Raw genomic sequence first — 23,263 nt, 5'->3', positions numbered from 1 at the left:
TTTCCCTGTCATTATGTCTGGTTTTATTTAAAGAAATAAAAAGTTTATGGCTTTTAATGCACTTCCGTTAGTTGTTAGGTCGCCAATATGCTAGTGTACTGGTAACCGCTGACAATTTCATTCAGTTTTTCTTTTCCGGAAAATTGACCAAAACACTGATGACTCATCCTGCACTCAATCATTTTAACCAATCACTTGCTTTCTAGAATAACAGAATTTGATTATACACTTCAGTAAAGTGATGTAAACAAAATGCTACTGGCAAAAAAAAAAGAAAAAAAGGGGACATTACTAATAAATGTCCTATTTCAATAGAAAATACATAAATAAAAACCCAGTCACATTAACTCACAAAAAAAGTCACCAGGACAGACAGAGAAAACAATGAAACAAATTTCAAGACAAAACAGTATGGTTTATAAAATGGTCATTTTAATTCAGGTTACATAGCTGTTATGTAGGGCTTGTACATTTTCACAAGGTTTTGGGGGGACTACAGTCAATTAGCAAAAACACAAGTGGTCCAAATAACTATTGACATCACTTGACAAATCAAACATCCTCTCAACATGTGCATAAACCTGCAATGAAAAGTACTTAACCAAACTGTGGAACAAGTATGCAGTATTGGTTCCCATTCCAGTGTATATTGAAAAATGGGCATGCATGATATTTTTTCATATTTTTATTTTTTTTATAATCATCACAAGCCATCGCAAGGTAACACATTATAGTGAAAACCATAACCAGGCAGGAGTGTTTCGTGACCTTCATGATGAAGACATAATTCAAATGGTCTATGAAAAGTGCATACTTGGCTGAGCAAAGCTAGCTGACTTGGTACATCAGACAACAGCCTTCCTGCTATCAATACTAAAGCACAGGCCCATTTTAAGCCAACACTATGACAGTCAACAAGACATTTATCTCATTCAAGTGTACGTTGATCTCCCTAGAGAGACATAATGGAAGGTGATATAGCAGGACAGGAACTAGCCATGCTTGAGGCAAAACGCTTTGCATTTTGTGACCGACACTTCCAATGTTTCAGTTCACCAGAATATACACACTAGTCGCTTTGTCACAATTATAGGACAATTGATTTTATGTGAGGCTAATACTTTTCTACAGCAGACACTGCACATATAGAAGGCCAAAGGACAAAAACACAAAACTGAAGAGTGGAAATGTTACTTTAACTTAATATTTACTTTCGTTACAACCACAAGCCAGGTGGTGGAAAACGGAGAAAAAAAAAAAACTGACTGATTGGAATTCCCACACTCACAGCTCATTGGTAATGATCATGGGCTTACATGGCTAGAATAATCATAAGTGAAACAATAAGGAATGAAGAAGTGTAAAAAGTTGTCTTTTTCCAGGATTCTTTTTCTTTTATTTGTGGACTGATGTGGGTGTTTAGTTCTCTCCTCCGTCTCCTCCTTCACCCTCATCTGCAGCGTTGTCAGAGGTCCATAACTAATTTAAAAAAAGAAAGAAAAGAGGACAAAAAGCTGTGCTTGAATACTGAACATTTATATTTTGAAAACTCAATATAAATGAATGTAATATAACTTATCAAAAACACATTCCATAGTCTCTGAGATGATTATGTTTGGTTTTCTGTAGGCAAGTATGACCTCCTTTGTAACTCACTGTGAGGTTGTCTCGAAGCAGCTGCATGATAAGTGTGCTGTCTTTGTACGAGTCTTCATTCAGTGTATCCAGCTCTGCAATGGCTTCATCAAAGGCCTGCAAGCACAAGGCCACAATAAGTTGAAGTATGTGAAGAACCACAAAGTCAAGCCCCTGGTATTCAAACCATGTGTCTGATGAAATTCAAAGCTTGAGGAAAAGCTAAAAATCCAGAAGGACAAGCGGGTAAAATTTCCATCGGAATTTCCCCGTGTTGAGCTAAAGGTCTAATTAAAGTTGAAGTGAGTATTTTCTACTACTACCAACACCAAAAAGAATTTTAAAAAATGAGCCCCAAACCTATTTGCTTTTGTTTTGAGAAAAACCTGTAAAATCCCTACTCAACAGTTTATTACATATTACTGGTCAACCTAAAAAATGAAAAATAAAAACAATTATAGACTTTGATTTAAAAAGAAAATTCTGTCATTTATTCACCCTAATATCTTTCACATATCTTTGAAACACAAGATATTTTAATGAAACCTGAGAGATTTCTGTTCCTCAAAAAGTTACAATCACTTTACAAAATTAACAGATTTAATTTAGACTTTTTTTGTTGTGTGCTCTATATATGTGCGTTAATCAATGTTTAGATGTAAATAAAAGCCATAAATGAAATTTGTTCATCATATAAAGTGATTGAATCTATTTACATGACTTGGGATTAAACCACATGATTCATATGGATTAATGTAATGATGCTTTAATGACGTTTTTGGATATTCTAAGTTTTGGTTACCTGGACTTTCAATGGGGGGGACAGCAATCTCTAAAGTTTCATTAAAAGGATCTTAATTTGTGTTTCAAAGACTAACCAAAAATCTTATGAGTATGGAACGACATGATTTTCATTTTTGGGTGGACCCTTATCCCTTTAAGGCATGAGACACACTGTGTCAGAAATGTGAACAGTAATTAAACTAATAAGTTAGGTAAACAGGGTTTCTGCAGGATTTTTTAGTTCAAATTTAAGACCTTTTTAAGACCTGCACACAGGGGTGCAAACTCGTCAGGGGTGAAAAAGGTGACAAACAACTCAACAAGGACTGTTGTTAAGATACATGAACTTAATCAGGGCAAATAAACCACTGTAAATCTTTATTTCAGCACTCGAATTATTGAAGCAGCTGACGGGCTAAACGCGAGGTGTTTCTCCGTCTTGAAATAGGCTGTTACAGTCATGTCAGATACATGTACGAGTTGAACGCACATGAACGCCACCACAAAGTCGTTATTACGAGTGGGAAACTCGAAATTTTCTTTAAGCCCCGAGTTTCCGATTTGGCGGCGTGTCCGTGAAAAAACGTGTCGGATGCAATGGACGCAGCCAAAGATTATATGCAGTGTCGGTAAAGTTGTCGAAATTAATAAAATGAAAACTATATAAGTTACATAGCCTACACACAATATTATTATATAATTATAATAGAATATATAATTATTCAGTTTACATCACCTTCATAAATGAAATAAAACGGAAAAAAGAAAAAAACACACTGATGCACATTCTTCATTCGGTCATAAGTTGCTTGCCGTTAGCTTGTTCCTACACGTTTTACGTAGCCTCTGGAAATATGGATAGCATGCCTGCAGCGTCTAAAAGTTAGGCTTCAGGAGTGAGATTGGTTGGTTGAGGGAAAGGACATTAAGGTAAGCCAATCAGAGGCAGAGTAGGGCGGGTCCATTCCTTTGCCAACAGGGGAAAAAAAACGCTACAGGTGACGTGACACAGATGACACGCAGATACGACCCCCCCCCCCAAACACATTTTTTTTTTACAGATCTACACGATTCACGTGAATGACCTATTTCAAGGTGAAAACGGCGAATTTCGCCGAAAGGTGACAAGTTTGCACCCCTGTGCACAAATAAAATGAATACCATATAAGCGGGGGAGGGCAATTTTCACAAAAACAAAGATTTATAAAATGATAAACTTTACATTTGAGCCTTTAAACCATTTTTAAGAAAATGGATGAGTCAAAAGTATTAATTATTATATTAATTTAAACAATTATCATCAATAAATTATTATATCAATTAAATAACATAACTGTTTAGATTTTTATAATGTATTGTCTTCTTATTGATCCACCAGTTCACATTTAAAGCTCTGCGTGTTTGCAGGGTAAAAACATGGGTCGATTTTTGCATTGGTCTGAACAAAACAACAGTTTTATTGAAAATGCTCATTCATTCTCTGACAGCAGGTGGAGCGTTTGGTAGAAATATAACTGTTTCCCCGGTAACGGCAGTACACAAAGCAGTGCAGCACCGGACTTTGAACGTGCAGCGCTCATGTTTATTTAATGAAATCACAGCCTTTTGTAGTTTAATCATCACATTCAACCATATCGCAATTCTGGCCTTTCCGTCCCCAAGTTTAAGACCTCTTGAAATCATAATTAAGACTTTCTTATACAATTTAAGACTTTTTAAGACCTGCAGAAACCCTGGTAAATAGCAACAGAGTGGTGTTGTCATCTAAAGACCTACTTGTTTGGCCAGAGCACAGGCCTGCTCGGGAGAGTTGAGGATCTCATAGAAGAAGACAGAGAAGTTGAGAGCCAGCCCGAGACGGATGGGGTGTGTGGGCTGCATCTCCTTCTTACTGATGTCAAAAGCATCCTGGTAGGCGCCTTGAGAGTTGGTTATTGTTTCTGTAGTGACACAAAAAAAAGTTATAAGACACAATATTAGTGATTGGTAAAATAATATCTTCCAGCAATGAGTCAGTGTTTTTTTTGTCCCAAAAACAAAACTCTAGGAATGTGGATCTCTTAATCCTTTTACTTGACTCCAAGGTTCCCTTTGTCCAAGACAATATTCAAAAATATTAAACTGACATCATGAGTAAGTATGAATATGAATATAATTGTACAAGCATGAAAATACATAAGCATTGTCAATCACAGAATGCCTTAACAATATCTAAAAGCATAACAGGCACTCATTTTTCAGAGAACGTAAACCCTTAAGGTCTTTGACTAAAGGTCAAGATGGTGAAATATCCTCCAGCATTAGATGCATGGAAATGTATCGTGAGGCATATTCTATCTGGTTCTCCATGACTGCTCCTGTTCTGCCTGCCAGAAGGGGAATAAAAGCCCCCAGAAGACTGTCTTCCAGAAGGACAAGCAGCTGACTCAAGGAGGGTGCAGAAAACACCCCAAGGCACCTAAAAACTCCAAAGACCCAATTTGGCCCAGAGCAAAGCACAAGATGCAGCCAAACGAGGTCTCCCAAACACAGATCAAATTTGTGCAATTCACATCTGAGATGGAATCATTTGTGCAAAAACATGAGAAACAACATGCATATACAGCTCTTTTATTAAGAGCAAAAATAACACTTACCCTTCTTGTCATCTCCTGAGGCAACCTCTGCAAGATATCTGTAGTAGTCACCCTTCATCTTTAAATAGAAGACTTTGCTCTCAGCATTTGTTGAGTTCTTGATCAAATATTTGCCCAGCAGTCCCTAAGGGTGGGTAGAGAGAGGAAGCATAAGGATAGACAGATAAAGAGAGCATGTTTATCTACCTTAAACAAAACTGCTACAACAGAAGCAATTAACTAAGGTGGAAACGGCTGCAGTATTATGGCATCATAAACATGAAATATTAACTGAAAAAGTAAGCAAGGTTTCTTGCATTTTATACTGAGAACCCAAATTCTCCTCCACTGCAGTTTGAGGCTACTACACTGACTGATATTCAGCATCTTCCTCAGTTTACCACATTCTGGGCGTTGGTGGTTCAGTAGGGCTGTTAGACAAACCATGCAAACACAAATAAACACAACTGAAAAGCAAAGAACGGTGCAGACTTCCTGTGTGAAAGCCCAGCCTTTTCAATGCTCAGCCTTTCATTTTAGATCTGCTGTGCCAAACGTGTACATTTCCCCACTGTCAAAGAAAAAATAAAAGAAAGGAAAAAAGTAAAAACAGAAGAAATTAAAAAAAAAGAAAAGAAGAGACCGAGACATGAAAAAATGACATGAGCGAATTTAATCTAAAGAGGGCAGTCATGGTACTCTGGCCCCACATGACCCTCCGATTGCACAGTCTGAGCAGCAGCCACATCACATGTGCTTCCTAATGCCCGATTTAGCAGCACGCCTGAGCACTGCAACACAGACAAGGATGTGTCAGAGCATAAAAGCCACTGCCAGCATTGAGGCAATAAAAATGAAACATTGCGTTTATATTGAAGAAACCATAATGCTTTCTGGATTACTTCCAAGTTTTTAATCAAGCATAAAGCATGTTAAGTATGTGATCTGAAGAGTAACTGAACATTGATGGAATAAAGGTCACCTTGGGTGTTGCGGAACAGAAGAAAGGGAAACCGCATGCAGACAATCTTGCGAAAACCAGAAACATTTAGAAACAGCTACTGTATCCTGAACCTAGAAACCTAGAATTAGAGTCTCTTAAATGGCCTCATATTGCCTAAAACTTCCTGTTTCCTACTTATTACCATCAAAAAAACAACACACACAAAAAAAAGGATATTCAGAACAGCCGTTTTGCTTACAAGTAGAAACTGTGATACATTATTTCCAGGATTCTTTGATGAATACAAAGTTCACAAAAAAGTTGCTAAATAGAAGTATAAATAAAGAAAACAGTAGTATATGTTTTATGCAGACTACCACATTCAGATATCGTGCCATGATGCCATCAGTTCATTCCAGCAGTTAGGCATCAAAGGGAAAGTCCTACAGGGACCCAAAAAAGCTTTATGTAACATTAGGGAGGATAAAACAAGAAACTAATGCACTGTCATTTTCAATCTCCTAATGAAAGTTGTTTAAACATCAGTGTTCACTGCCTGCTGTTAACAGCAACTAAAGTTTAAATGCTAAATGTCAAAAGCAAGCATGACATTTAACTCAACTTTACAAATTAATCAGTTTCACAGATAATCAGCACAGCTCTAATGTCTATGAAGCCAAGGATCGCTTTCTTCTTTCCCATCCAGTAATCCAGCTAGTACCACCTCACGAAAAGGAACTGGAACAGGATTTAATAAGAGCAGAACATTTATGCAATAATGACTTTAGCCCAACTGAGGAAAGAAAAGAAAGTGAGTCCCCTGCAAAGTGTAGTCTGAGAGGTTTTGATGCATCTTTATGAGCAATTTTTGGAAGTCTAATGGTAAAACTAGCTTTTAATCTGCACAAAAATGAATAACAGCAAACAATGTACATAAATGGAAACAAGTAGGCAGTCATTTCCTGAGGTTAAGTGCTTTCAAGGGCAAAATGGTGAAAGGTCATGTGCTTGTTATTTGTAGGGCTTGAACCAGCAAACTTAAGCATTTTAGCAACTACGCCATAAAACACACATAGAAAACAGTCCCTCTGTTTTGAATGTCTTTTTCAAGACAATTTATTTTAGCATTATTTGTATACTATAATATTATTTCTAAATATTTTAAATTGGCTTATTTCAGTTTTAGTAATTTAGTGAATAGCAATAAACTTAAATTTATTGCTGTTATTTGCCAAGACAACATTTCTAATTTTTGTTTAATTAAAAACACATTACCACATAATATTTAGTGCTGTCCAAAACAAGATTAATCGCATCCAAAATAAGTTATTTACATAGTGTGTGTGTACACTGTGTATATTTATTATGTATATACAAATAAACAAGCATTTATATATTTCAGAAAAATATGTTCATATATAAAATAATTATATATAAAATTAATTAATAAATATATACATACATATAAAATGCATGTAAATATTTTCAAAATATATACTGTGTGTATTTATATATACACATAATATACACAGTACACACATATATTATGTAAACCAAACTTATTTTGGATGCAATTAATCGTTTGACAGCACTACTATATTATATATATTAGGGGTGTCAACGTTAACGCATGCGATTAATCAAAATTTAACGCGTTAATATTTTTTTTACGCAAATTAATCACTTGATAAGGTTTGACCCCAACTTCGTCATCGCAGCGCGGAAGGTTATCTATCATGTGTGACGAAGGTACAGCGAACCAGTGTTGCCAGGGTAACGGCACAAGTGGGCTATTTTGAAAATACAGTCGCAAGAAAAATTACCGTTTTGGGCTACTTTTTTAATGTACCGCGGCCGCCCAAAGTGTATATAGACAAATAAAAATGAAAAAGATCCTTTTACTAATGTGTATTATACTTGGAACGTTTTCCTGGCAACTTAAGAACGGAGAGGCGGTTGTAGCATCACAAACAACGCGAGTTTCAGCCAGAGCAGCAGAAATAAACATGACAACAGCCACTATAGATTATATAACATGATAAACATACGATTACGATAGGATATGGTCTGTATGTGATTTTATTTTAGATTAATGTGTACATCTGAAATGCTAATTTGTGCAGCGATATAAAAGGCTATAAATAGCATATTTTAACAACAGTAAACGACCAAATTCCACATGTGATCGCAAAAGGACATTATTACAAACACTCGATGGTTGTTTGAAGTGAGTTCTGAGGAAAAGTGCACTATCAATCTCATAAATTGTCTTATGAAGCATGATGCTAATATTAGCTCTAATGCAGCTGTAGAACAGGTCCAATTCTTCTTCATAATGCATTTTGTCATAATACTTCACGTAAGGTCACAAGAAATGTTTTGTTGCATTTATTTAGAAACACTTTTGATAATTAGTTTGTCATGCATTTCTTTATTTTAATACATTTACAGGTAAATCCTAGTATTTTAAATTTGCGATTAATCATGATTAATCACAGACCACGACTAACGTGATTACATTTTTTAATCGATTGACAGCACTAATATATATATATATTTATTAATTAGAGGTCGACCGATTCACCGATAGTTGATTGCCGCAACTATCGGTTATCGGCAAAAATCCATGCCGATAGTTTTCCGGTTTGCAACCGTTGCTGGAGTGGCTGAAAAGGGTCCGCTGGCATTATACAGTACGAGAGCAGCCTCTAGAGGCGGAAATCACTGACAGCACGTGTTGTTTATTTTGACACGTGACACTGCGCGCTGCACAGAGCGGGAAACTCCAGACTCTCATTTAAATAAAGCCGACAGAAAATCCTGCCGCGGAACAGAGCGCCATTCACATAGTTTTCTATTAAATTACATTATATTTATCCCAAATTGTTGTGAATGTACATAATGACTTCACCCTAGGCTATTTATTACGTATTGTGCATTTTTCAGCAAAACGTTTGTCTTTCTGTGGCTTTAATAAAGTCTGAATGCTTCATATAGAGAGCTGTAGTACAGATCGCGCGTTCTCTTTGCTTGCTCTGTTTTTTTAAACACCGAACTTCAAACTCATTTATGCCACATTGTTCATTCTTGACGCAAACTTATGTCCGTTTGATGATTAAATAAATTGTTTTAGACCGCCACTTGATTTGAACGCAAAGCGCCTTGTGTGTGTGTGTGTGTGTGTGATACCTCTGAGTTTTCCTAGACGCAGTGCTGCGCTTTTGCACGGTGACTTTTTTTTTTTTTTTTGATAAATATCAAGTGTTAAAAATAGAAGCAAATAAAGTGTGTGAGTACACATACAATATCCATATGTATGTAATTTTAATGCTATGGCCTTGTGTAGATATTTAAAGATGGCCATCTTTAAGCATGACTGTTGAAATTAAATGGTAACACTTAACAATAAGAGTCCATTCGTAACATTAATGAAAACTGTAGAAGTATTGTTCCTTGTTAGAGTGTGTTCATTTCAACATTCCCTATTAGCTACTAATAGGCTACATTTTTAAATTTTAAAGTTTCTTCTTTTAACATTAGCAAACTATGAAAACTTTAATGATCAATATAGTAAATAATATTAATATTTCTATTCATTTACAAAGTATGGTTCAGTACTGTTACTGGTTTTTTTTTTAAATAGTAAAGCACTAGCTTTCTTTCAGTATCCATTTTGAAAACTATCGGGTGATTAATCGGTATCGGCCAGTGTGGTCCAACCTAGCTATCGGTAAAATCCACTATCGGTCGACCTCTAATATATAAGCTTTATTTCAGTAATAAATATTACTTTAATAGCTTTTTTTTTAGTTAACACTAACAACACTGAGATACACATGGGTACTTTTGGGTATGAAAATGGCTATCACTGTAGAAAGATTCATTTGGAGTCACAGAATCTACCATCAGTGGAAAACTGGGCCTTATTAACCAGTCAAACCTTGACCCCTTGTTAGTCAATGAGAGGCTTCATAGAGTCATGCCCTTTAAACAACACACCAATGGACATCCTCCCTGTGTGTCATCAGCCTTTGACCTTCCTGTCTTCACACACTCTCCTTTCTTTGTCTGACAGGAAACCAGCTCTTTAAATGCCCTCCCTCCCTCCCCTTTTCTTCAGCATAAAGAGATGCAGAGGAAACAGTAGCTGACATGATGATGTGCACGTCCATTTCCTGCCACCTTGTGCAACATTATATGTACCCTACAGTATGCATGCACACAAATCACTCCCCGTTCTGGGACGGGCCCCTCATGTTAAAGATACCCCTCCACGCAAATGGATTAGCTTGCCACAATCCACAAACAAACAAACTGCACTGTTAAAAAACAGCACACTACAACCATCAACTGCGAGGCAACGCATCGCCACGGAAACTGTCTAAACGGCTAGTTTAAGTAGCTGAGGTCGCTTGTTTCTAATCACAAATTTTTTCTATCTGCAGCATTTGACAACCATAAAAGCTCCTTTATTAGACATGTGAGAGAAAGATGCAGGTAATGTGAGAGCTCAGCTGATCAGCGAAACCCTTCATGACAGAAAGCTGCTGAATTATTAGCTCCTTTCAAACTGACAAACCATTATAACATACAGCCCAGCTTGAGTTTAAGTCAAAAAGTCATAGATTGCACTACAAATTAATACTTATCTGCCGCTAAGATGGGCTGGGTTGTTCATTTTCCATGTTGCCCTACTTTCATCTGTCAGCAACTTAGTGTAACGCTCAGTACTTCTAATGAACAAGAACTTCTGATCTTTTAGACTCACCAAATGCTGCGATGCAATTTTTTTTTTTTCGCAATATGAAAGACAATAGACACTGATCTCTTGTGATCTGGTCACCTGATATAATGAACAATAATCTATGAATTATTCCACTGGAATAACTCTTGAAATATCTCTCATTTCTCTCTCATAGTCCTTATGCATCTTCTACTCCTATATTTCTAAAGTATGCCAATGCAACTATTTCAGATTTAGTTTTATTTTATTTCAGTACAAATTAATTTCAAGCAGAAAATACTGTTTTTGGTTGGAATTCTCTTTTAACTATCAAAATGACAAAGCATTTCAAAGAAATTTGGTCACCATAAAATAGATACTCTGTCATTTTTTTTCGCCCTCATGTTGTTTTTAAACCTGTGTGACTGGCTAAATATTAAGGGGAATATTTTGCATACATTATATATTTATATACAACATATCGCACTTTTCAAAATATTTTCCTCCGTGTTCCTTAAAAGACAAAGTCATACAGGTTCAGAGATGATGCATAAACATTGACAGAATTTTCATTTTAGAGTGAACTATCCATTTAAATTATCTGTCAGTCCATCAATTTTCAGTCTTAATGCTCTTATTTACTGCACTTGACAAGAATAGTCTTGCCTTTGCTGCAGCAGAATTTCAACGAGTTTGATAAGCGTGCCAAACAGATGACTGGGCTACCAGGGGAGTGACAGTGGGAATCCAATAGTGATGACACAGAACCTCACTGTCACTGCCTGTGGGAGGAGAGAGAGAAAGATGCTGTACTTCTGCCTGCAATACATATTGATTGTGAGAAGCTGAAGGCTTGGTTGTTGCTCTCTGCACCACAGCTCGGAGGAATCAATCCTCTAACAGTTCCACAAGAGCCTCTTACAACAAGAGCACTGTGATGAGGTGCCAAGCCATACACTAGAACACTGTATGTGGCCGTTTCCCCCCTCCTCACAACCACCAAGTGCCATGACTCTATACAGCACTCATTTTGAGAGAAATACAATTATTCCTGATACAATGAAGCTGTGGGAACCTCAACCACTGGGTTCAATGTACTGCCAGTGATGACACTGCTAACAGTGACAAATCCCTGCTGGTGCTCACAACCAGCTCCTCATCATCGCTAAACCTTAAAGGCTCTATATGTATATGCATATATAATCCTCCATATGTACTACTGACGCACAGAGGTCAGCCAGGACTTTCAGTACAGAAACAGAATATAAACTAGAAGTATATAATCAGTATTGAGCATGGTTAGTATGAAACAGCACTGAGTATAGCCAGTATATTGGCACTGTAGGCTATAGATGGTACCGAAAAGTACAGAGCAAAACCAGTAAAGATTTTTGCCAGCTTACAGCATGTACAAACAAGTCAATATTGAGTATCACAGCAAATTTATAGCCAATAGAGTACAGAGAGTACATATTATAGCTACTTGAGTATAGACTACAGCTAGAATAGCGTATACAAAGAACGATAACTATAATGATTTTAGCATCCACAACAATAGATGAGAACACTTTGTTTAGAAAAAGTGCACATTACAGTTATGTTTCTGCCGCTTTAAATGCTTGAGCACTTTAAAGTCTGGTGGATTCTGACTGGTTCTCAAGGTTCAGCTGTGAAAAAATAAAAATTTCTGAAAATGATTCTGAAAGTGATTCCAACAATATTGTTCCTCTGTGTATCATTAGTTGTGTCGTGGACTTCCCTAGTGTCATAAAATTTAAAGTGAATATTATAACAGTTATCATTTCTGGTGTGAACCGGCCAGTAGTGTTATTGCAAACTGAAATAAAAACAACCCAAAATGAATGAATGAATGAATAAATAAAATATTTAGATGAAAAACACCGAAATATAATAAATGTAAAAAAGTACTATATTTATAAAAAAAATTTAAAAAAAAAAGACAAATTATAACTGAAATAAAAATTAAGCATTTTATATATATATATATATATATATATATATATATATATATATATATATATATATATATATAAAAAAGACAAAAGCACATTGAAAACAAAATGAAAATTAAAGTGAAAACTGAAAATATAGAATTAAAAATGAACTCAAAATATTTAAAAAAAAAAAAAACTAAAATCTCATATGAATAATACAAAAACACTGGAACTGGCGTTAAGTGTGTAACAGCGTGTAAATATCTAGTATAGTTAGAATTTAGTCAGCATAGAGTGTATGTAGTACATCCACATCAGCAAACATAGAGGCAGTATTGATTACAAGATATATTGAGCCAGTACAGAAATCTAGTCTATACAGAGTCAGTGTTGGGTATAGTTCGTGTATAGTCACTACAGTATAGCAAGTGTAGATCTAGTAGAGAATCAGTAGTTAGTACACAGTCAGAATGTAGTATACGCTGTAGTATATAAACATTAGAGTACAGCCTTACCAACACCTCGTTGCAAATATCGCGTAATTCCGCCTCCACCTTCTCCCGGTACTCCTTCACCATCTGAAGTTTCTTGTCGTTGCCCTCGGTTTTCTGTTCAATACTCGAGATAACCCTCCAGGCCGACCTCCGGGCCCCGACGACGTTCTTGTAGGCGACGGAGAGCAGGTTCCTCTCCTCGTTGGTGAGCTCGGCTCCCTGCTCCGTCACCTGCTTCATGCACGCGGCCATGTCATCATAGCGCTCCGCCTGCTCCGCCAGCTTGGCTTTCTGAATCAGCTCCGTCTTATCCATGATTTAATCGTTTAAACTCCGGGAAATGGCGAGTCCGACAAAGAGGGGAGGGAGAGAAAAACAGTGTGTAAAGGGGGAAGAGAAGAAGCTGGCTGGCCGAAGCAGTGAGGGTGAAGCGATCCAGGAGCACCTGAGGAGAAATAAAACCTCAGATATCACTGAAGCAAGTAACTTACGCGACATCAGCTGCGGCGTTTTAATTCACAAACATGTTCAGAGCGGACACAGCAGAGAGTTCAGATTTAGAAATATGGTATTTTAGCATATTTTCCCGGCTTTCAGCTTGTCAAAGAAGAAGAAGTGTTATGTTACACAACGCATATTTTAAGATGTGCATTTAAATCACGTGAAGCGGTTTAGAGGCACACATCGCACGTCGATCTCTACTGTCCTGTTAACCTTATTTAAATCACAAAATAAATAGCATGGTGATTTTTATAATCAAATATAAACCCTCAAATTTCTCCTGCTCGAGTTACTCACGCTTGTCTAATCTAATAACGTTAACGTTACTGTCCATAGACCAGCCAATGGCTAACCTGCTACTAACTGACCACGACGAGAGCCACGATTCCCTGTCAGTTCCCGCAAAGCTGAGTCATATAGATAAGTTTTAAAGATTGTAAATAAATGGCAAAATATTGCACAGGTTTTGAATAAAGCGTAGTTCACCTGATAGCGCGTGCAATTGATTTGGTTAGCTTCTGACAGCTAACGACTAACGTTACATTCCGGTCTTTTGCATTTTACGAAATAACGCGTGACAGCGAACGGTACGATCAAAAGTGATCATATTCATTATATAACTAAAGTACGGAATCATATAAGTTACGACGGGGAAGAAGAAGTAAGAAAAATTGTCCCACCTTGAAGAACGGTACCAATGAGCTACTCCGCGAAAGCTATATCCGCTTTGGGTTGGAGGGAGAAAAGATTCGCCTTCACCTCAACCGAACCTGAAAGGTGGGCGTGGCTTTTAGAACAAAAGTCCAATCGTGTCTTAGATGTGCCTCGCATTCTAACGTCAGTCAAGCTAAATTGACCAATAATCGATAAGATATTTAAACAAAGGCGGGGTTAGAGGAGGAGTTCTTTGAGACCATGGGGTTTACGCCAATTAGAGCAAGTGAGAGGACGTCATTATCACGATGGTTACGGCCCCCCCGGATTCTTGTGCACTCAGCGGGCGTGGTTGGATTTAGCCTTTTAAACATGGAAAATTGATGATGTGCAAATGTTAGATATATTTACAACATTGTAAATATTATATCCACTTTTACTTTGTATTTGTGTCCTAATATTTGGAGAAGTCTAAACGTCCCACTCACATGTAGCGCTGTCTGTAATTATGCTTGTGTAAAGCTTTTTTCCACTTTGATGCTGGCCTCAAGTTAACTGTATGTCAATAAACTGCTTAGTATAAACACTATACATGTACGAGCTGTGCATGAATTGCTTTGATAAGAAGGTGTCTGCTAAAAATACGTACACATTTACACAATAATGTAAATGATGGAGTTAATTTGAATGTTCATACATCCATATGCATCTATTAATCTTTTAAATAATATTAAGTGGTAGCGTGGGATGTGCAAAATTGTTCAATGCTACACCAACAGCCCAACTTAAGACTTTGTGAAAAGTTATAAGCAATAAGTTATGAGCTTTTTTTCTGTGTAAGACATTAAATGCATCTAAGTAAAGAAAAGAAACACTCAATTTTGACTTTTACATTGAAACACTCAAAACTGAACCAACAAAAGAATAAAATGGGGACTGGATTGAAAGTAGTGGACCTTCAGCTCCAGGTCAGACTCGGCTCCGGTCTGACTCCACAATAGGTCACATGGCCTGCTCTGAAACAGGAAAAACTGCAGATCAGTTACCGGGAATGAGCTCTTGCACTGTAATCCCATCCTTTTGTTATGCCCCAAGGACTGGAAGTGTGTATGGTCTTTTTTTCACTGAATTAAGCTTTTCTGATTCATGACATTGCATTCCTGAACTCTGTTGTGCATCATGTAAATACTTTACATTTTTACAGATCAACTTTCACTGGAACTTCCAACCAGCTCATATTTCACTGAATCGCAGGAACATAAAGTGATAGAGATGCTAATAGGCCAGCTTCACCTGCTGTTTAAATCTTACACCACATTACAGCACTGTCTTTCAAAATCTTCCACTTTATACTTCCACTTTCTCCTTCTATCAGGCTTAAAATGATATGGGGATATTACAGTGATAGAGAGCACACTGAGCCTCCTTCTCAGCACACATACAGCCTACTTGACTTATCTAACACTCACATGGAGCCTGAGAGCTGTGGAGAATGTGTGAGAGTCTGCATATGATGAGTGCTGGGCATTTATGTGAAGTTTCTGAGCTGCTGCTCCCTCTCTGGCCTCAGGGCTGTAAAACATTCATAAGGAGCGGAAGAGAAAGAGGGAGAGGGAAAGTGTTCCCTGATTAGAAAAGCCTAAGATAAGGAAGATGTTTCCAGTGAGGTTGGTATATGGAACTATAAGTACCATTTACAATCATATATGATGAATAATATGCTCTTTTATATTTATGGGGCAACATAAAAGGAAATAAAACAATATTGTTTTGATTAAAAATCATGTAAATATAAAGGCAACCAGAAGAGCACTATTCTAATATAATGTAGATACAGTATAAGGGGAAAAAGTGATATCGCATTTTATTTTATTTTATTTATGTTATTGATTGATTGATTGATTGATGTACAAGAATGTTTCTTTTCAGAGTGAACATTTATTCCTTTTACTATTCTTTCTCTTATTTGACAGCTACTGAAAAACTTTTAATCGTGACATAGTATTATTTATTACCTTCAACAAAACCATAATATATAATTCTTCTATGCTTTAACTATTTCTTATATCCCTCACTGTTCTAGCTTATACTATTCTGGACAATGTTTGAAACTTTGTATTGATAGCACTTGTTCTTGCCTCCTAAGATGAATCACTTCAACAAAAAAAAAAGCTTCTGTAAATGAATAAATGTAATAATATCATTTTTGTCTTTATTTCATATAACAATATCAACATGTAGACAAAGTGTAGATATGTTAGAGATAAATGCAGTAGGTGTTCAAGTCTTCTCATGAGCTATCTAAACCTGTAACATTTAAAAAAGATAAAATATTAGATCAAGTGAATCAATCTTTTGTCATTGTTAGTCTTTTGGGTGAGGAAAATTAGGCAATGCATAGTGAGATACATATAATACTGTACGTAATGAACTTCATTGTGGGCACAGAGTAAGATAAACCCTTCTAGTGAAATGCATATTGCATCGCTCACACCCTCTCCCATCTCTCCTCCACCTCCTCCCAGCCCGTCTGCTGTCATGCACGCTCGCAAACTGGATCAGTCAGGCTGTCGGCTCACACTTTCTGCACAGGCGAGCACTATTACGTAATGGGTTCTTTTTCAGTGAGTAAGAAGGAAAAATGTCCCAGGGCGTTGTCTCGTCTCCTGAAAACCTGCCTGGAAACAAAGCTTACTCAGACCTGTTATCATGGCCACATACAATAGTTTCTATTTACATTTCCTCTCAACCCTTATTGCAGTCCAATGTTACAGCGTCCAAAAAACAGCAAAACAAGCATCAGAAAGATTGTTCTGGGAGTGACCTGAGCAGAAATGAACTCAGTGGGGTATTTCATAGGCGACTGTCTCAAATGTGCCTGAGCATGACTGTCCTCTGTGAACCTGTGATCCAACGTAGATGAATCAGAGGCTTTGATGGAATCATATCTCTGAGGACTATTATCTCGTCATCCCTCTTCTTCTCCACTTTATCAAGACAGCAGCTGAAATCTGCTTGCTCCTGTCCTCTGTTATTTTTCTGGAATCAGCTTCTGATTAGAACAGTTCTATCGTTTAACATAACATTAAGGTTAATAATTTAACATTTTCTTTATAATTATTATAAAAACATTCTATATAATGGAATCTTAAAGAAGCAAATGAAAATTCTTATCTATTTGATAAACCAATTTTGGAAGTGGCATCTGCTGCTGTAAGAAACTTTGGCAATAGCATATCTTAATTTTTTTTTTTTTACCACTGGGACCATCTCAATTTATTTAATCTCTTACTTCTCACACTTGTAGGTTCTTTTAGCTTGGCTGCATCTGAGCAGGCTGAAGATTGAAAAGCAATGGCTCTTTAAACATGATTTAAAGAGTTTTTGATGTTATTGAAGAGAATGGCACAGCCCCATTAAATTTCTGGGGTCTTCCAAGAGCAGGAGGCAGATGGAAACACTATGTGCCGCTTTGATTTATAATGCTTGGGCACAAGTTATCGCCCTCATTTCTGCCTCTGTCAATACGCTGCTGGCCGTCAGGGTTCATTTGTCATTTTACAGAAGCTGTTAAAGTATTTAACACGGATGCTAAATATGGCTGCTGTGAATGTTCTTGGGCAGAATCTCCCATCTGTGCACGTATGGAGTTCTGTAAATCCCCAGAAAAATGTGACGTGTCAATAAATTAAGAATGCGTTCATTCTTGAAACTGCAATTTATCAAGTTTTGGGGAAGCTACATAATTAAAGATAAAGGTTCTTTACTGGCTTCTATGGTTCCATGAAGAACCTTTAACATGTTCTTTATAGTAGAAAAAAAATGTTAGATTAAATGTTCTTCTTCCTAAGAAAAAAAAAGGTTCTTTTAGGAACTGCTCATTGAATGGTTCTTCTATAGCTTCTCTGCAAAAACCCTCTTTTGGGACCTTTATTTTTGGTGTACTTTGAAACTGTAGCTGTACTGATTTGAAAAAGTACTTAGCAACACTACAAGCTATACAAACAAAAAGTAGCTGCATGAGGCAATATGTTTTAATTATTAAATATATAACTTTCCAATTATATAATTTATATTTTATTTATACACACATTTTTACCATATTTTCCATATATTTATACCTTATTTTTGCTAGCACAAAAGCAATAAGTGATTTTAATGAGTGATTAATTTACATGCAGTGAACCAGTTAATTGAAATGAATTACAATTCATATGAAAGAGATATGACCATTTAGAAAGAACCAAATTATTACCCCATCCCAGACTAGCTATAGCTTTTGATCATGCTGCACCAACTTTAGAAACAGTAGCTTGTTGTTTGAAAGGAGAAAAACACCACTGAAACACTATTTTTACATAGTTTTGCTTGAATTTGTGGTAAATCTCAAATCATAAGGGAACTTTTACAGCAATCCAAAAAATGGATCAGTGTTAAAGCCACCACATTTCTGGCAGTATGGGTGTTATAGTTTAAGGAGAAAAAGACTGCCCGTGGTGCTTCTTGTCTAATGCTTTTGTTGCCTACACTGCGTTACAAGCATAATGTATAACACAAGCAGACAAATGCTTTATATCCTTCCTGTATCCGGTTATTTGAGCCAGAAGCCAAAGGCAAGGCTTATACTTTGCTGTGGTTTCTATCAGATGCAATACAAGCACAAACATATACACAAAGGAACATTCTTAGTCATTTTCTTATTCCTTCTTTTTTCACATCACTGACACACATAGTCAAACATTCCTTTGGTTTGTTCTTGGGGACACAAGCATTAATTTGCAGCAATTCCATTTAGTGCAATAAGGGCTTCTCTCCAGACTCTGATAGCACATGGAGCTCTGGTTTGGCAGAATACCAGAGGGCTGCTCTGTCCTGAGAGTGAAAGGGAGAGCCCACATATGGAGTCCGTAGACCACTCAGCCTCAAAGCGTGCCTCAGCTCTCAGGGTGATGAAATATTCATTGAGTGTGCTCAAACACAGTGCACGTTTCCTCCATTTTTAAAGTGGCACAGAAGTGGGACTTCTCATCATATTGGCCATAATTCAATCAGGTTATCATCTGGTGATCGTCAAATGCACACACACACACACACACACACACACAGCAGTCTGGCTAGGGAACACCACTCTTGGAAAAACACACTAGGGTATTTTAACTATAGTTAGGCCACTATAGTTAATCTATTTATATTGCATACCTTTGTAATTTCAGCAGATAGCTGAGATCAGCTTATATTTTTCTTACAGCGCACCATTAATAAATGCAGAGTGCTGTGCAAATTTTTGTTGGTATCAGTCTTTCAAAAAATGGACCCTTATGACTGGATTATAATATATGATCTGCAGTATTACATTCATTGTAACATTTTTGCCTTTTTTTAGCCAGGAGTCCAAAAAAAACCCCTCACAACTCAGAACTATTTTAGCCTGTTATACCGTGCATCACCCATGTAGTGCAAGACATTTGACTGAAATAAGTGTTTTTATTGTGTTTAACCCAGTTTGTATGCTGTTATTTGTGGTTATAATATGTGCAAGTTGCGAAAGTTTCAATGTAGCTATCATGATTACAAGCTCACAAGTGAGCGACAGCTTCGTGAATATTTTTGAATATTTGTTTCCAAATCACCTTGTGTAGCTTTCCCTTGGCATGTCATTGTCCATGATTACTTTGATGACTTTTTCTGGCTCCTTCAGAAGAGTCTGAAGAGTTGACTATCAATAATTCATGTTGATACAAACCAGAAAGCTCAGGATCTCGACTGTGTTGCTGCTTCCACCCACATTGCCTCATTATTCGGTGAAGGTCTGAATAAAGCATAGATATTAACAATGTGTTTTGAGATACTGCTGCAGCATTCTAGTTCACACAGATTTTTGCAATCAATATGAAAGCATCTTCTGCTTAACTTTAAAATATAAATTTTTTAAAAAAAATTAAGAAAACAATTAAATAAATTACGTACAAACACATACTGAATACTGAAGATGAGTTAGAAAACAAAACTGGACACTTAAAGAAGCTTAACCTTGAGTGAGCGGGTGAGAGATGGTGGAAGGACAGTGCCTGGAGCAAAGAAACTAGTGAGACATGCAGCCTCAGTCTGGTCATGAGATTTCATCACTCTAAAAATACATCCTCTCAAAAGCCCAAAGAGCTTTTCTGTGCTTTCAGTATGTATGTGTGTGTGTGTGTGGGTGTGTGCGTGTGTGTGTGTGTGTGTGTGTGTGTGTGTGTGTGTGTGAGTGTGTGTATGTGTATGTGTATGTGTTGAATAATGAAGTGTTGAAGAGCTGGCAGAGCATGCACAGTGTACAGATTCTCCTCAGGACAAACCACGGTTTTGCCACACCATTTGGTCTCCACCCCTTTGTGGAAAAGAGGGAGTTATGCTGGGCTCTTCTGTAGTTTGCTGTGCTTTCCATTAAAGGGATGCTCCACCCAAAAAATGAAAATTCTCTCATCATTTACTCACGCTGTCCCAAATATATGACTTTCTTCAGATAAACACAAATTAATTACTGTTAGTCCATATAATGCAAGTGAATAGCAACCCTTTTCTTTGTTTGTGTTAATATAAAGAAAGTCATATACATCTGAGATGACATGAAGAGAGAAGAGAATGAGAGAATGTTCATATTTAGGTGGAGCATCCCTGTAATTCTCCAGCATTCTTCATTTTATGTATGAATTTCACGTTTTTCAAAGTGCTTGATGTATGAAACACTGTCAATGTCAGATCCCAAAACTTCTAAAAAGGCCATTTATTGTCACCAAGCTGAAAAAAACGACTCTTTTACTGAATATCTGCATAGCTGCTAATATTAATTTTATACAACACTTTAATAAACATTAAGTTCATTAAAATAATTGACCGAGACATTATCAATTTTGACAGTTTTTACTTTATTTCGCCAGCAAAAATGGTCCCAAACAAAGCAGAAAAGTTGTCTCTCCCAGAAATACAGTTTTTTGTTTTTGCACTTTTTAACAAATCAGGTGAGTCAATGATTCAATGGCCCATTCATTAACACAGGGGTCACTTGCTTTGTTCACAAATGAATCCGGTTTAAATGAGAGGATTTTCATTTTTATATGGAGCATCCCTGTCCAGCTTTCTTCACTTGATTATTAAATGTCTTTTAAAAAATGTCATGTTTATGTTATGAAGAATCAAATATAAGTGATTGATGTATGAAATATGTAAGTTTCAAATCTCAAAACATTAAATTGGCCATTTGACCACCAAACTGCAACTTCTGTTTTGACATGAAATGGATGAATATATTTGGTACATTTCTGCTTTACTAGACAAAATAATAATAATTATATGTATATATATATATATAACAATAGAATAAATATATTTAAACAAAGAAGTCAAATGAACAGAGATCAATAACTAAAATGAAGTAAATAAAAACAGAAAAATTGTCACATGAAATTTAACTGTCCTTTAAAAAGCACTATGTCTGACCAGCTCTTAAATCACACACACTTTCACACATGTAAACACAACCATTCTGTAGCTAACAAGGGAAGGGTGAGATATGTGCGCATAATTCATGTGTGTGGGCAGGTGTCACAGCATTCTGACAAGAGAATTCCAGTGAATTCTAGTGACTAAAAGCCACATAACTTCAAATTAATGCAGATGACAAATAAGATAGTGATCCTTTGTTCTGACCCTCACCCACTGATGCAATTAATCTATGATGAGTACAGCTACATGCCAGCAGAGTAATCATGAAATAAGTGCTTTTCTCTAGCTAATGCATGTTACATTTTATGTAGCAAACAAATAATGCAGTTTATTTCTATGGAAACAGAAATGTGATTTTGCAGTGTATACTATTTGTCTGTGTTTTCCTGAGGTCATCAAACTGAAGTGCAGGTTAATGTTTGGCTCGATAATCTCTTTGATGTGTGAAAGTGCTATTCAAGTAAATGGGTCAATATAGCCACGGCAATAATTACAGTCCTCTGTGAAGAAAACAGTTCATGCACTGCAGTAGCTGCATGCACCTCTCTCACTCTCTTCCTAATATTAGGATTTATCAGGGACTGTAAAAAAAAACTGAGGTGTTGAGAACTGCTTTAAAACTATTATTTATGTGGTCACTCAAATATCTAACAAAAGAAAATATATGATTTTGGTGTCAGTAATTATTTTAATTAAAATGACATCTTAATTTGCTCTACACCATTCCAGCATTTTGGATCAGTATTATGTTTTAGCTTGTTTAAAATATTTTTTTATAACATTGTGAAAAATTATGAAAATTTTCAATAACTATTTTCTATTTTAATATATTTTTAAATGTATTTTATTCATGTGATGGCAAAGCTGAATTTTCAAAATCATTACTCCAGTCTTCAAAATATGATGATTTGGTGCTTTATTATCAATTTTGAAAGCAGTTTTGCTGCTTATTACAGTTCATATACTTATGATTCTTTGTTGAATAGAAAGTTCATACAGCATTTATTTAAAATAAAATTTACTATTTATACAATTTTTGTAACATTAAAAAGCCTTCAATGTTATTTTTGAGCAATTTATTGTGTCCTTGCTAAATAAAAGTAGTAATTTTGTTTATTAATTATTAAAGTGAAAAAAAAAAAAAAAACTGACACCAAATCTGTGGTGTATGTTAATCTTCATATCTACAGATATGTTTTATACATAGAGTGAAAACAGCATATGAGTCTGAGTCAAAATGTTATTGTGATGTTAAACATGTCTGTTTTACTAATGTTAAACTATTAACAATTTTAGAAGAAAGAAGGACAAGTCTTTGCCTTGCTTTCAACTGGACTGCATATCCTATAATGCGAGTGGGTAATAAAGTAAAAAAGATGTGTGGTTGTTAGGAAACAAAATGATGCAAACAACACAGTCCATCTGTAAATGTCAGTAATGCTGCTAAGCTGGTCCTTGCAACCCTCACAGAGTTG

General features: G+C 36.3%; 1 protein-coding gene across 2 annotated transcripts; it reads right to left on the bottom strand.

The window, feature by feature from the left end:
* Positions 1-412: 412 nt before the first annotated feature.
* ywhaqa (tyrosine 3-monooxygenase/tryptophan 5-monooxygenase activation protein, theta polypeptide a) lies at positions 413-14,450 on the bottom strand. 2 transcript variants are annotated; one of them, XM_058756012.1, is made up of 6 exons: positions 14,330-14,450; positions 13,170-13,593; positions 5,055-5,178; positions 4,195-4,358; positions 1,657-1,752; positions 413-1,479 (listed from the first exon to the last, which is right to left on the bottom strand). In XM_058756012.1, the coding sequence occupies exons 2-6, from the start codon at positions 13,461-13,463 to the stop codon at positions 1,420-1,422; spliced, it is 738 nt and encodes a 245-aa protein (XP_058611995.1). In that variant the 5' UTR covers positions 13,464-13,593; positions 14,330-14,450; the 3' UTR covers positions 413-1,419. The 2 variants fall into 2 exon arrangements, with proteins under 2 accessions (XP_058611995.1, XP_058611994.1); XM_058756011.1 differs by lacking the exon at positions 14,330-14,450 and adding an exon at positions 14,136-14,261.
* Positions 14,451-23,263: the final 8,813 nt, after the last annotated feature.

Source organism: Onychostoma macrolepis, chromosome 20 (assembly GCF_012432095.1).
Source record: "Onychostoma macrolepis isolate SWU-2019 chromosome 20, ASM1243209v1, whole genome shotgun sequence".
NCBI lineage: Eukaryota > Metazoa > Chordata > Actinopteri > Cypriniformes > Cyprinidae > Onychostoma > Onychostoma macrolepis.
The sequence above is the reverse complement of the archived record's forward strand: the minus strand, read 5'-3'. Positions and strand labels throughout refer to the sequence as shown.